Below are 13,160 nucleotides of genomic sequence, written 5' to 3'. Positions count from 1 at the left end.
TGCAATTGTGCGGTAGTTTGAGCATTCTTTGGCATTGCCTTTCTTTGGGATTGGAATGAAAACTGACCTTTTCCAGTCCTGTGGCCACTGCTGAGTTTTCCATATTTGCTGGCATATTGAGTGTAGCACTTTCACAGCATCATCTTTCAGGATTTGAAATAGCTCAACTGCAATTCCATCACCTCCACTAGCTTTGTTCGAAGTGATGCTTCCTAAGGCCCACTTGACTTCACATTCCAGGATGTCTGGCTCTAGGTGAGTGATCACACCATCATGATTGTCTGGGTCATGAAGAACTTTTTTGTACAGTTCTTCTGTGTATTCTTGCCACCTCTTCTTAATATCTTCTGCTTCTGTTAGGTCCCTACCATTTCTGTTCTTTATTGAGCCCATCTCTGCATGAAATATTCCCTTGGTATCTCCAATTTTCTTGAAAAGATCTCTAGTCTTTCCCATTCTATTGTTTTCCTCTATTTCTTTGCATTGGTCGCTGAGGAAGGCTTTCTTATCTCTCCTTGCTATTCTTTGGAACTCTGCATTCAAATGGGTATATCTTTCCTTTTCTCCTTTGCTTTTCACTTCCTGTCTTTCACAGCTATTTGTACGGCCTCCTCAGACAGCCATTTTGCTTTTTTGCATTTCCTTTTCTTCGGGATGGTCTTGATTCCTGTCTCCTGTACAATGTCATGAACCTTCATCCACAGCTCATCAGGCATTCTGTCTATCAGATCTAGTCCTTTAAATCTATTTCTCACTTCTACTGTATAGTCATAAGGGATTCGATTTAGGTCATATCTGAATGGTCTAGTGGTTTTCTACACTTTCTTCAATTTAAGTCTGAATTTGGCAATAAGGAGTTCATGATCTGAGCCACAGTCATCTCCCAGTCTTGTTTTTGCTGACTGTATAGAGCTTCTCCATCTTTGGCTGCAAAGAATATAATCAGTCTGATTTCAGTGTTGAGCATCTGGTGATGTCCATGTGTAGAGTGTTCTCTTGTGTTGTTGGAATAGGGTGTTTGCTATGACCAGTGTGTTCTCTTGGCAGAACTCTATTAGCCTTTGCCCTGCTTCATTCTGTACTCCAAGGCCAAATTTGCCTGTTGCTCCAGGTGTTTCTTGACTTCCTACTTTTGCATTCCAGTCCCCTATAATGAAAAGGGCATCTTTTTGGGTGTTAGTTCTAGAAGGTCTTGTAGGTCTTCATAGAACTGTTCAACTTCAGCTTCTTCGGCTTTATTGGTCGGGGCATAGACTTGAATTACTGTGATATTGAATGGTTTGCCTTGAGAATGAACAGAGATCATTATATGTCATTTTTGAGTCTGCATCCAAGTATTGCATTTTGGACTCTTTTGTTGACTATGATGGCTACTCCATTTCTTCTAAGGGATTCCTGCCCACAGTAGTAGATATAATGGTCATCTGAGTTAAATTCACCCATTCCAGTCCATCTTATGTCACTGATTCCTAGAATGTTGATGTTCACTCTTGTCATCTCCTGTTTGACCACTTCCAATTTGTCCTGATTCATGGACCTAACATTCCAGGTTCCTATGCAATATTGCTCTTTACAGCATCAAATCTTGCTTCTATCACCAGTCCCATTCACAGCTGGGTGTTGTTTTTGCTTTGGCTCCATCTCTTCATTCTTTCTGTAGTTATTTCTCCACTGATCTCCATTAGCATATTGGGCACCTACTGACTTGGGGAGTTCATCTTTCAGTGTCCTATCTTTTTGCCTTTTCATACTGTTCATGGGGTTCTCAAGGCAAGAATACTGAAGTGGTTTGCCATTCCCTTCTCCAGTGGACCACATCCTGTCAGACCTCTCCACCACGACCCTGCCCATCTTGGATGGCCCCACACGGCATGGCTTAATTTCACTGAGTTAGACAGGCTGTGGTCCATGTGATCAGATTGGCTAGTTGTCCGTGACTGTAATTTCAGCCTGCCTGCCCCCTGATCCCCTCTCTCAGTGCCCACCATCTTACCTGGGTTTCTCTTACCTTGGACACAGGGTCTCTCTTCAGTTGTAAATGGGCCAGTGCTTAACCCCCAGGCACTGGCCAGCTCATAGTACACCTGTCCACATACTGCTTGCAGTGAACCATGTATGGAAGAAAAAGAGTAAAAGAAATAAATAGGCCTATAAAATACTAATTAGAATGCTGGAACTGAAAGAAATGCTAGAGGCATGCTAATTTCACTATCTCATTACACACATGAGGAAATGAGACCCAAAGAGGGAAAGTGACTTTGCCAAGTATGAGCAACTCATGACACACCCCTGCCCCTATTCAAGTCAATCTAAATAAAACACTAACTGGTATCAATTAACTTATTCCTTTCTTCCTCAGCAGACTCTTTGTCTGAGGAATGCTATTATCATTCACTGCTGTAATACTCAAGGTTTTATTTAACATACTTACTCTTGTTTTAGCCCTAAAATGTCTGGACTGGGAATCGAGCCCTAGAGACAGTTGCAAAACTAAATTGATGCAAGTGATACACTGTGATAGGGCTGCATGAGACTAAGGGTTGTGGGAGTTAATACCACAGCAGGAAAGTGTGTGGTTTTCATGGCCAATGGGTCAACTGGTGAAGAGGACAGAATTGAGGCACTCTGAGCTGGTTCTGAGACCAATGTGACCACCATGAATTTCCAAGTGGTCTTGAGTCTCAGTTTGGAAATCTCAACAGTGTCCAAGGTTACTAACATTCCCTACAGCTATGAGGGGTCTTCCCTGTAGCTCAAATAGTAAAGAATCTACCTACAATGCAGGAGACCTGGGTTCGATCCCTGGGTTGGGAAGATTCTCTGGAGAAGGGAATGGCAATCCACTCCAGTATTCTTGCCTGGAGAATCCCATGGACAGAGGAGCCTGGTGGGCTACAGTCCATGGGATGGCAAAGAGTCGGACACGACTGAACAACTAACACTACAGCTATGAGGAAATGCATTCCTAACAAACATTCACCCTTCCTTTTCCCCCACCTCCTTATTTCTACCAACTCCCATTTCCCAAATCTCTTTGCCTTGACAAATATATTATAGCTATTCATAGTGGCGATAAAAAAAGGAGGATTGTTTGTTACATGACAAGGGGTCTACGTTGGGTTTTGCTTCTTGATCAGTTTGACCAGTTATATCTGATCGAGTCCTAGTTCTAAATGTGCTTGTTGCATGATCTAACAAAGCAATCTCTCTAAGCCTCAGTTTCTTCACCTATAAAATAGACTGGGAAGCTCCAGATTCCTAACTCTAAAATTCCCAAATTTAATAACATTTTTCTGATATCACAAGTAGGCAACCAACTTGCAAAAAACTTATCATTGTTTATTAGATATAAAGTTGTAAATAGAATGAAAGTTTGAAAAGCTACATGCTTTTAAAAAGTCGATTCTGTTCCTGCAACATATCCTAAACATTTCATTTTATTCTACCCTCACCATCAATTACAGACATGAGGACACAAGAAACATCTGAGATTATGGGTCCATAACCAGAAGAGAGCAAGCTCTGACATAAGGTGAAATCAATGTTGGGTTCACTATCAATCACCAGATATAGCTCCTTTTACTAGACAAAACCTGAATGAAAATAAAACCAAGATGGGCCAGGTTTGCATGACAGAACAAATCATGGTTCAGCCACAGATGGCAGAGGTTGTTGTTGTTGGCCCTTCATCCATGTGTCTATTCACCTTTCCATTCATTCTTTTATTTTTTAATAACTTAAGGTAGCTTATCTAAGGTATTAACCAAACCGGCAAAATGCTCAAAGGTGTCTGCTATTAAGACATGTTACTAGAGGATACATAGTAACAATGAAAAACATTGCAACACAAGGTGTGACATTCTTTCTTTTTGGATAGTTATAACTCTGCCCACTCTTGGAGCTCAGCCATGCATAGCCAATAATCAAGATGAGGGAAATTCCCATGAAGAAACAGGTCTAAGTAAAAATACTGTCCAAAGTAGTCACCTGTGTGCAGCTGTGCACTAATTCCCCTTCCCAGGGAAGAGGAGAAAGGAAGAGTAAGAGCCATTAAGCTGTCTTCTCAGTTCAGAATATTTATAGTCCTCTCATTAGAACAGTTTTCATATTTGTCTTGTACACAAATGCATACATTGTTCTGTGGACTTCGGGTATTCGCAAATATATAGGCAAAGGACCTCCTTAAGCTCAGAGTCACATTTCAGTACAAACACAAAGCTCACAGAACTGAACAGTCTGGAGTTGAGCATTTCATACACTACAAGAATGGCCAGTTTTGTCTCTTTGCCAAGGTCAATGGGCCAAGCTTTCCCCTAGTACTAGAGGAAGCTGAATCTATCTTAGAAACATGAGCAAATTGGAAAATCTGAACAGAAGTTATTTGTTCCACAAAAAGCAGCAAATGTGGTACAACTTTAAAATCCTAATGATTTCACCACAGCCCTGGACTTCTGTAGCCTTAGACAGGCTGCTGCCTCATGCTTCCCAGCAGAGCCTAACATCACCCTCTCCTCTCCCTGAGCCCCTCCCCCGCCCCCTACACACACTGCTCGCAGGGAGGCCGCCCTATAGATAAACCCTTCCAGGTCTGCAGTTTGCTGACTGGAAGAATACAGCCCTTCTCTAGTCATTTCCTTTGTCTCAGTTAAAGTGGTATCTGTAGAACTGTAAAAGCTAAGTGCTCCCAATTGAATTTAGTGTACACTTATTGAGCAATTACTATGTGTCCAGCTTGATAGCTAGCTTAGCAAATGCCAGCCTTAACCAAGCATTACAATTACCTGGGAAACTTTAAAAAACAATCTGCCAGTGCCCAGTCCCTAAGAGATTCTGATTTAATTGGTCTGGAGACTTGGACAGCAGTATTTCCAAGGCTCCATGGTGTTTGTAAGGTAGTCAGAGTTGAGAACCTCAAGCTAGGAACTGGAGATACAGAAACCAATGCAGCACAATCTCTCTCTTGTAACAGATCCTGTGTCTTTGGCTAACTTATAACTGGCACTGACGTTTCACCTTGGGTAAAACAATCATCAGTTTGGGCTTTGTTGACACTATGTGCACAGGACATCGATCACTTTGGGGAGAAGCATTAACTATCTGCTAGCCAAATGAATGGGCTGCATAGTTATTTTAAAATGTCTGCGATTTATTTCAGTGATTGTTTCTCACAGGCACAATTTCCTCTCACAGCGGAAGAAGTCCATTAAACACTGATAGCTGCTCTCTCCTGCTCAAAATTCTCCCAGTGCCTAGCATAAAAATCGGCACAAAGACAACACACCATCAGTCTTGATTCAGCCAAAGTCACCCAGCAGAGCCAATCACAGACAGAACATAAATTTTGTCACAGGAGACATGCCTAGCGAGGTGCTTATGACTTAACTGTTTATAAAACATTGCCACAAATACTATTCTTAATCACATGGGATAGGTTAAAATATCCCCTATTTTTTTTTTTTTTTTGTCTCTTATCCTTTTAAGCAGGAGTCAATGATGTTTTCCACCAGTTCAGAGTCTGGTCAATTGTGACCAGTGTAGGAGGCATCCCAGGAGTCTTGGCCCAACTGGCCAGTGGGAGCCTGTATCCAAAGGGTACCAGTGTTCCACTGGACCACCAGGGGGAGATATGGCAGGCATCTCCTGCCCTCTCCTCTCCCCCAACCACCATCACGACCCCCAACCATGTCCAACTGAACAGATGTCTGCCTTAGCGTCCCTACTTGCCCTTAAATTCTTTGTTGATTGGAATCCTGACCCCAAGCCAAGTTTGCTTACCCTTGACCTCCACCACAGAACCACTGGTTGGTGAAAGCAAATCCCAGACCAGAGCCATAACCAGAAATCTTGGGAACAAACATTTTGAAATCAGTCTTCCTATACTCCTCGCCTCACCCTGCCCTGTCTGGACACAACACACACACAAGACCCTCTCTCAACTGGGGAGGAGGTTTTGTCTCCATTCCTCTCAACCAGACCCAGCGCTAATGTTCATGGGGTCCACAGCAAGGATATAGTTGATGACTGCCACATCATAAGTGTAACTGTTTAAAAGTTACAAATCAAGTTAACTGTTAAATAAAACACATCTTACCCTCCTGCCTTGACAAATACATCTTCATAATGATGTTTAGTTTTTCCTCTTTGGCTACTTAATGGAACTACATTTTGGTATTATGCTTGCTTTTATTTTGTCATGATTGAATTATTATGATAATGATGGGTGACCTATACTCATTTATCATGATTACAACCTGTAGTTACTCCCAATGATGTAAAATATTAAAATATAATTTATTCAAAGTACAAAATCTTGAATATATTTTTATTGAAAATTTAAATGCTAAAAAATAAAATTTTTTCATGGCTTTGGAATTTTATTTCTTCTGACATTCAAAATTATATATTAAAATTAAAAGGTAAATGCAAATAATAACTAAACGAGCATCAGTGTTAAGTTAAAAAATTTTAATAATGCTGAAATTGTAAAAATTGCTTTTTTGAAAATTTATTTAAATCTTAATTTTTAAAGAAAACCTATTCCAAATTCTAGAATTCAATATTGGTCTAGCTGGTGAGGTTAAAAATCAGTATCACACTTTACACATTATATACCTACATCTATGCTGTGTGCACAGTCACTCAGTCACATCCGACCCTTTGCGACCCCATAGTCTGTTGCCCACCAGGCTCCTCCATCCATGAGGATTCTCTAGGCAAGAATACTGGAGTGGGTTGCCATGCCCTCCTCGAGGGGATCTTCCCAACCCAGGGATCAAACCCAGGTCTCCCACATTGCAGGCGGATTCTTTACCATCTGAGCCACCAGGGAAGCACATCTACATACATACAAATTTGACATAAATATTAATATTTTACTATTTCCAAGCATTCTTCAGCTGCCATGTGCAACTGATGCAAATACTACAATGATTTGTGAGTAAATCTGGTACAATAAATTATAATACAAAGAGAGACAAAAAAATGAACATTTAGTACTATTGGCATATGATAAGAATTTATTGCATTCATGCTGTATAAGTAGAACTTGACAAGTTAATTTGTCTTTTCTCTCAAAGTGCTTCTGCTTTTCAAATCCTCGCAGCTCCCTAAACCAGTGTTTGCCCCTGAAACCATCAGTGGTACAACCCACAAACCTTCCTGACATTCAAATGTAGTCATATTTGGAAACATTTTGATTCAAGGACATAGGGGGAAAGATGTAAAGAACCAGTACCCTGAACCCTAAACAGTGTAAGTCACCTGAAATCAGATCTCAACTGCCAAAGGCACCACTGTCCAGGTACTAGTAAATTCACTTGAGTATGTGTTTGTTTACTCCTCTAAAGGGAGTCCAGAGGAGATACCCCTCTTGCCTAGGTCTCTTGCCAGTTATCAAATGGGGCTGGCTCACAGTTAGAATAGCTCTCAGCCATATTTGCAGAACAGCTGAATAACTTTAAAATATTTAATACTGGATATTCTGTTTCTAACCATGGTAAAATAGTTGGAACTTAGAAAAATATATTAAATAACATTTTTAGATATTGAACAACAGGCAGGACAGGATTGTAATCATTTTGAGAAAAAGGGGGAAAAAAATGAAGTGAGTCTTATGATTGCCCTGGCTTTTCTGTATGGAGTCACTGTCAGGAAAGCAGTGCAGGGAGGAGGTTCACAGCAAGTACAATAAAATCACTGAGTCCAAGAGACAAAGTCTGAAGTTCAGGACTGTGAAGGCAGCTGGAATCCATGTGGCAGAGAACGAGCTCCAGATATTTGCAGAGTTCCTCTTGAGTCCATTGCCAGTATTAAGCTTGAGTGCAAAGGATGAAATTCTTCTATGTCAGGCAAAGAATGATGGGGAAACTGCAGACTGGAAAACTCCAAAGAGCTCACACAGGACATCCTCAGGGCATTCAGCAGAAACTCCAGGAGGGTCACACTTATTGATAAGATAAACTAGCCCTAGATTAAAACTTACTCCAAACCACCCTAACAGAGCTTTTAAACAAATCTTGAAAGGATAAAGCTGATCAGCAAATATTGCTACCTAATAGAACAAATTATAAATAGAGAAAACAAATTCAGTATTCAATACCCTAAAATTTACAATATCCAGCATTCAATAAAAATTACAAGGCATGAAAAGCAGCAAATTGTGACCCACAACTTGGGGGGAAATCAGTCAATCAAAATGGACCCCCAATTGACAAAAATAATGGAAATAACAAAGATATTGAAATATCTGTTTTAAATATTTTCAAGTATATAAAGGAAAGTATAATAAGGAGAGAAATTGAAAGTATAAAAAGAACCCATAGAAATTCTAGAAGTAAAAATATTCACTGTGTAGAAAGAAAAAAATCACTGGGTGGGATTAATAGCTGATTGGATACAGCAAAAGAGAAGATCAGTGAGTTTAAAGATAGAGTAATTGAAACTATCCAAACTGAAATACACAGAGAAAAAAAGGTTGAAACAATGACCATAAGTTCAGTAATCTGGGGAAAATATGAAGCATTCTAATATGTGTTTGTGTGTGTGTGTGTGTTAGTCACTCAGTCATGTCTGACTCTTTGTGACCCCACGGACTGTAGCCTGCCAGGTTCCTCTGTCCATGGAATTTTCCAGGCAAGAATAGTGGAGCTGGTTGCCATTTCCTCCTCCAGGGGATCTTCCCAACCCTTGGATCAAACCCGGGTCTCCTGCACTGCAGGTGGTTTCCTTACTGTCTGAGTCACCAGGGAAGCCTATATATCTATATACAATTTTATTCCCAGAAGGACAGGGAACAATTTAAATATTTGAAGACTAAGAGAATACAAAGACAAGCCACGGACTGGGAAAAATTACTTGCAAAATGCACATTTGGTAGGATTGCTATACAAAACATACAAACAAAAACACTTTTAAAGCTCGATAAGCTTTAAACAAACAACCTGGTATTATAGTGGGCTAAGACTTTAACAGACATCTCACCAACAAGACTTGCAAATGGAAGATAGGCATAAGAAAGGATGCTTAACATCATGTCATTAGGAAATTGCAAATTAAAATAACAGTGTGATACCACTACACACCTATTGTGGTTTAGTCATTAAGTCCTGTCCAACTCTTTGCAATCCCATGAACTATAGCTTGCCAGGCTCCTCTGACCATAAATTCTCCATGCAAGACTACTGGAGTGGGTTCTTCCTGACCTAGGGATTAAACCCAGGTCTCCTGCACTGCAGGTTGATTCTTTACCAATACACCTATTAGAGGGACTAAAATCTAGAAAATGACAATACCAATGATGTGAAGTAACAGGAACTCTCATTTATTCCTGGAGGGACTACAAATTGGTACAGACACATTGGAAGGCAGTTTTGCAATTTCTTAACAATTAATCATCCATTGGATCATCCATTAAACATCCGTTGGATCATTGAAAAAGCAAGAGAGTTTCAGAAAAATATCTATTTCTGCTTTATTGACTATGCCAAAGCCTTTGACTGTGCGGACCACAACAAACTCTGAAAAATTCTTAAAGAGATGGGAATACCAGACCACCTGACCTGCCGCTTGAGAAATCTGTATGCAGCTCAGGAAGCAACAGTTAGAACGGGACATGGAACAACAGACAGGTTCCAAATTGAGAAAGGAGTACATCAAGACTGTATATTGTCACCCTGCTTATTTAACTTATATGCAAAGTACATCATGCGAAATGCTGGGCTGGATGAAGCACAAGCTGGAATCAAGATTGTTGGGAGAAATATCAATAACCTCAGATATGCAGATGACACTGCCCTTATGGCAGAAAGTGAAGAAGAACTAAAGAGTCTCTTGACGAAAGTGAAAGAGGAGAGTGAAAAAGTTGGCTTAAAGCTCAACATTCAGAAAACTAAGATCATGGCATCTGGTCCCATCACTTCATAGGAAATAGATGGGGAAACAGTGGTAACAGTGACCGACTTTATTTTCTGGGCTCCAAAATCACTGTAGATGGTGACCGCAGCCATGAAATTAAAAGACACTTGCTCCTTGGAAGAAAAGTTATGACCAACCTAGACAGCATATTAAAAAGCAGAGACATTACTTTGCCACAAAGGTCCGTCTAGTCAAAGCTATGATTTTTCCAGTAGTCATGTATGGATGTGAGAGTTGAACTATAAGAAAGGTGAGCACCGAAGAATGATGCTTTTGAGCTGTGGTGTTGAAGAAGACTCTTGAGAGTCCCTTGAACTGCAAGGATATCCAACCAGTCCATCCTAAAGGCAATCAGTCCTGAATATTCATTGGAAGGACTTATGCTGAAGCTGAAACTCCAATACTATGGCCACCTGATGTGAAGAACTGACTCATTGGAAAAGACCCTGATGCTGGGAAAGACTGAAGGTGGGAGAAGAAGGGGATGACAGAGGATGAGATGGTTGGATGACATCACCAACTTAATGGACATGAGTTTGAGTAAATTCCTGGAGTTGGTGATGGACAGGGAGGCCTGGCATGCTGCAGTCCATGGGGTCACAAAGAGTCAGACGTGACTGAGCAACTGAACTAAACTTAACAATTAATTAATCATAGTCTTCCCACGTGATCCAGAAATCATGCTGTTAGGTATTTACACAAAGAAGTTGAAAAACAAAAACCTACACCCAAATGTTTACAGGAATTTTATTCATAATTTTCAGTAACTGGAAATAACCATGATGCTCTTCAAAAAGAAATGGATAAATTATGTTTCATTCATACAATGGAATTTTATTCTGAAAAAAATAAGCTACCAAAAATACAGAGGGATCTTAAATGGATATTGATCTCTGAAAAAAAACATTTGTAAAAGGCTATATAGCGTATGATTCTAACTATATGACATTCTGGGAAAGGCAAAACTGTAGTGACAGTAAACAGATCAGTAGTTGCCAGGGGTTGGGTTGGGGAGATGGGTGAATAGGTGTTGCAGGAGGGGGTTACAGGGCAGTGAGACTACTCTTTCTGTATGATGCTGTAATGGTGAATTCAGGACACTATGCATTTGTTAAAATCCACAGAACTGTTCAGAACAGAGTGAACTCTAATGTAAACTATGGATTTTAATTAATAATAACATATCAATATATGTTATCAATTATAACAAGTGCACCACTAATGCAAGATGTTAATAATAGGGAAACTATGATTAAGGAAGAGAATATATACTGTCTGCACAGTTTTATTTAAACATAAGAAGGCTCTAAAAAAAGTCAATTAAAATAATAAAACAAAACCCTGGGGGTTAGCGAGGGTTTTTCAGCACCACAGAGCTGATTACTGTCATGGTCCAAGCTACAATTCTAATGTCTTCACCTCAATTCAGGCAAAAATGCTATTTCTGTGAAGAAGGGAGAGAGGTAGAGGGGAGAAATCTTCCTTTATACTGGAGCTGTCCACCAAGTTACAGATGGGAGCTATACCAAGCAGCTTTATTCTTATAGCTAGGGTGACTATACATGCTGGTTTGCCTAGAATAGTCATGGCTTATGCCTGTGACCAGCATAAATATTAATAGTGCCCCTCTTGACATGGAAACAGCCTAAGTGTTCATCAACAGATGAATGGATAAAGAAGATATGGCAGATAGACAGAGAGATAGATAGATAGGGTAGAAGGGAGAGAAAGATATTTCAGTCATAAAAGAGAAGGAAATTCCGCCATTTGATGGAACATAGATAGACCTCAGGGCTTCCCAGGTGGCACTAGCAGTAAAGAACTCACCTGTCAACACAGGAGGACATAAGAGACGCAGGTTTGACCCCTGGGTTGGAAAGATCCCCCGGAGGAGGGCATGGCAACCCACTCCAATATTCTTGCTTGGAGAATCCCATGGACAGAGGAGACTGGCAGGCTACAGTCCATAGAGTTGCACAGAGTCAGAAACAACAAGCAACTTAGCAAGCATGCATGGACTTCAAGGGCATTATGCTGAGTGAAATAAGTCACATGTAGAAAGACAAATGCTGTATTATCTCTTTTATATATGCAATCTCAAAAAACTGAACTCATAGAAACAGAACAGATTGGTGGTTGCCAGAAGTGAGGGGGGCAGGGTGGGTTAAGAGGTGGGGAAAATGAGAGAAGGTGATCAAAAGGTACAAACTTCCAGCTATAAGATAAATAAATCCTGGAGATGAAAGGTACAACACAATAAATTTAGTGAGCAGTAAATATGAAATTATATATTTGAAAGTTGCTAAGAGAGTAGATCTTAAAAGTTCTCATCACAAGAAAAAAAATTATAAGTATGTGAAGTGATGGATGTTAACTAAACTTGAAAGTGAAGTGAAAGTGTTAGCTGTTCAATCATGCCCGAATCTTTGCAATCCCATGGACTGTAGCCCACCAGGCTCCTCTGCCCATGGAATTCTCCAGGCAAGAATACTGGAGTGTGTAGCCACTCCCTTCTCCAGGGGATCTTTCCGACCCATGGATTGAACCTATGTCTCCTGCATTGCAGGAAGAGTCTCTACCATCTGAGCCACCAGGTGAGCCCTATGGTAATAATTTCATAAAATTTACAAATATCAAACCATTATGTTGTACACCTTAAACTGATACAAAATTATATGTCAGTTATATCTCAATAAAACTGGAAAATATAGTATCCCTTTCCAGTCTCAAAATTGGTCAGTTTTATACAATTCATTATATGATATTCTATTGGAAGCAGACTTTTAGTACCTTCAATAATTACTTTATAAAATATATATACTATTATTATTTCCATCTCATAGATGAAAACTGAGGCACTAAAAATATTTGAAGATATAATGGCCAAAAAAATGTTGACATTTGACGAAACCCATAAACCCACTGATTCAAGGAACTCAGTGAATCCCAAGCAGTATCAATACACGTACGCAACCCACACCAAAGCATCTCATAATCAAATTGCACATCAGTGAGAGAAAATCTTAAAAGTGACCAGAGGAGAAAGATAGAGTTCAAAGATAGTGAAACATAGTGAAACAAAAGAAAGATAATGAAACATAGAAAGATAGTGAAACAAAGAATGATTACATTATCAGAAACTATGCAAGTGAGGTAATCATAAAACAGCATTTTAAAGAGCTAAATGAAAAAACTGTTGAAATTGTATATCTGATGGAGATACCCTTCCATGTTCTAGAAAATCTATG

General features: G+C 39.8%; 1 protein-coding gene across 14 annotated transcripts in view; it reads right to left on the bottom strand.

The window, feature by feature from the left end:
* Window positions 1-13,160, bottom strand: part of CFAP95 (cilia and flagella associated protein 95) — a 243,907-nt gene that overhangs the window by 37,231 nt on the left and 193,516 nt on the right. For 10 of the 14 annotated variants that reach the window (XM_081504635.1, XM_081504593.1, XM_081504620.1 and 7 more), the window contains one exon: window positions 2,009-2,095. The exons of the other annotated variants lie outside the window; for them this stretch is intronic. Coding sequence is in view for 1 of the 10 variants with exons in the window: in XM_081504676.1 (XP_081360802.1) it covers window positions 2,074-2,095 (22 nt within the window). In the remaining 9 variants the exon portion in view is untranslated. Of the gene's footprint in view, window positions 1-2,008; window positions 2,096-13,160 lie in introns of those variants that run through there. 14 annotated transcript variants of the gene reach the window in all.

The sequence above is a fragment of the Giraffa tippelskirchi genome, chromosome 1 (genome assembly GCF_054371585.1).
Source record: "Giraffa tippelskirchi isolate mGirTip1 chromosome 1, T2T-mGirTip1v1.2.pri, whole genome shotgun sequence".
Lineage (NCBI taxonomy): Eukaryota > Metazoa > Chordata > Mammalia > Artiodactyla > Giraffidae > Giraffa > Giraffa tippelskirchi.
This window is presented reverse-complemented; position numbering and strand designations above follow the sequence as displayed.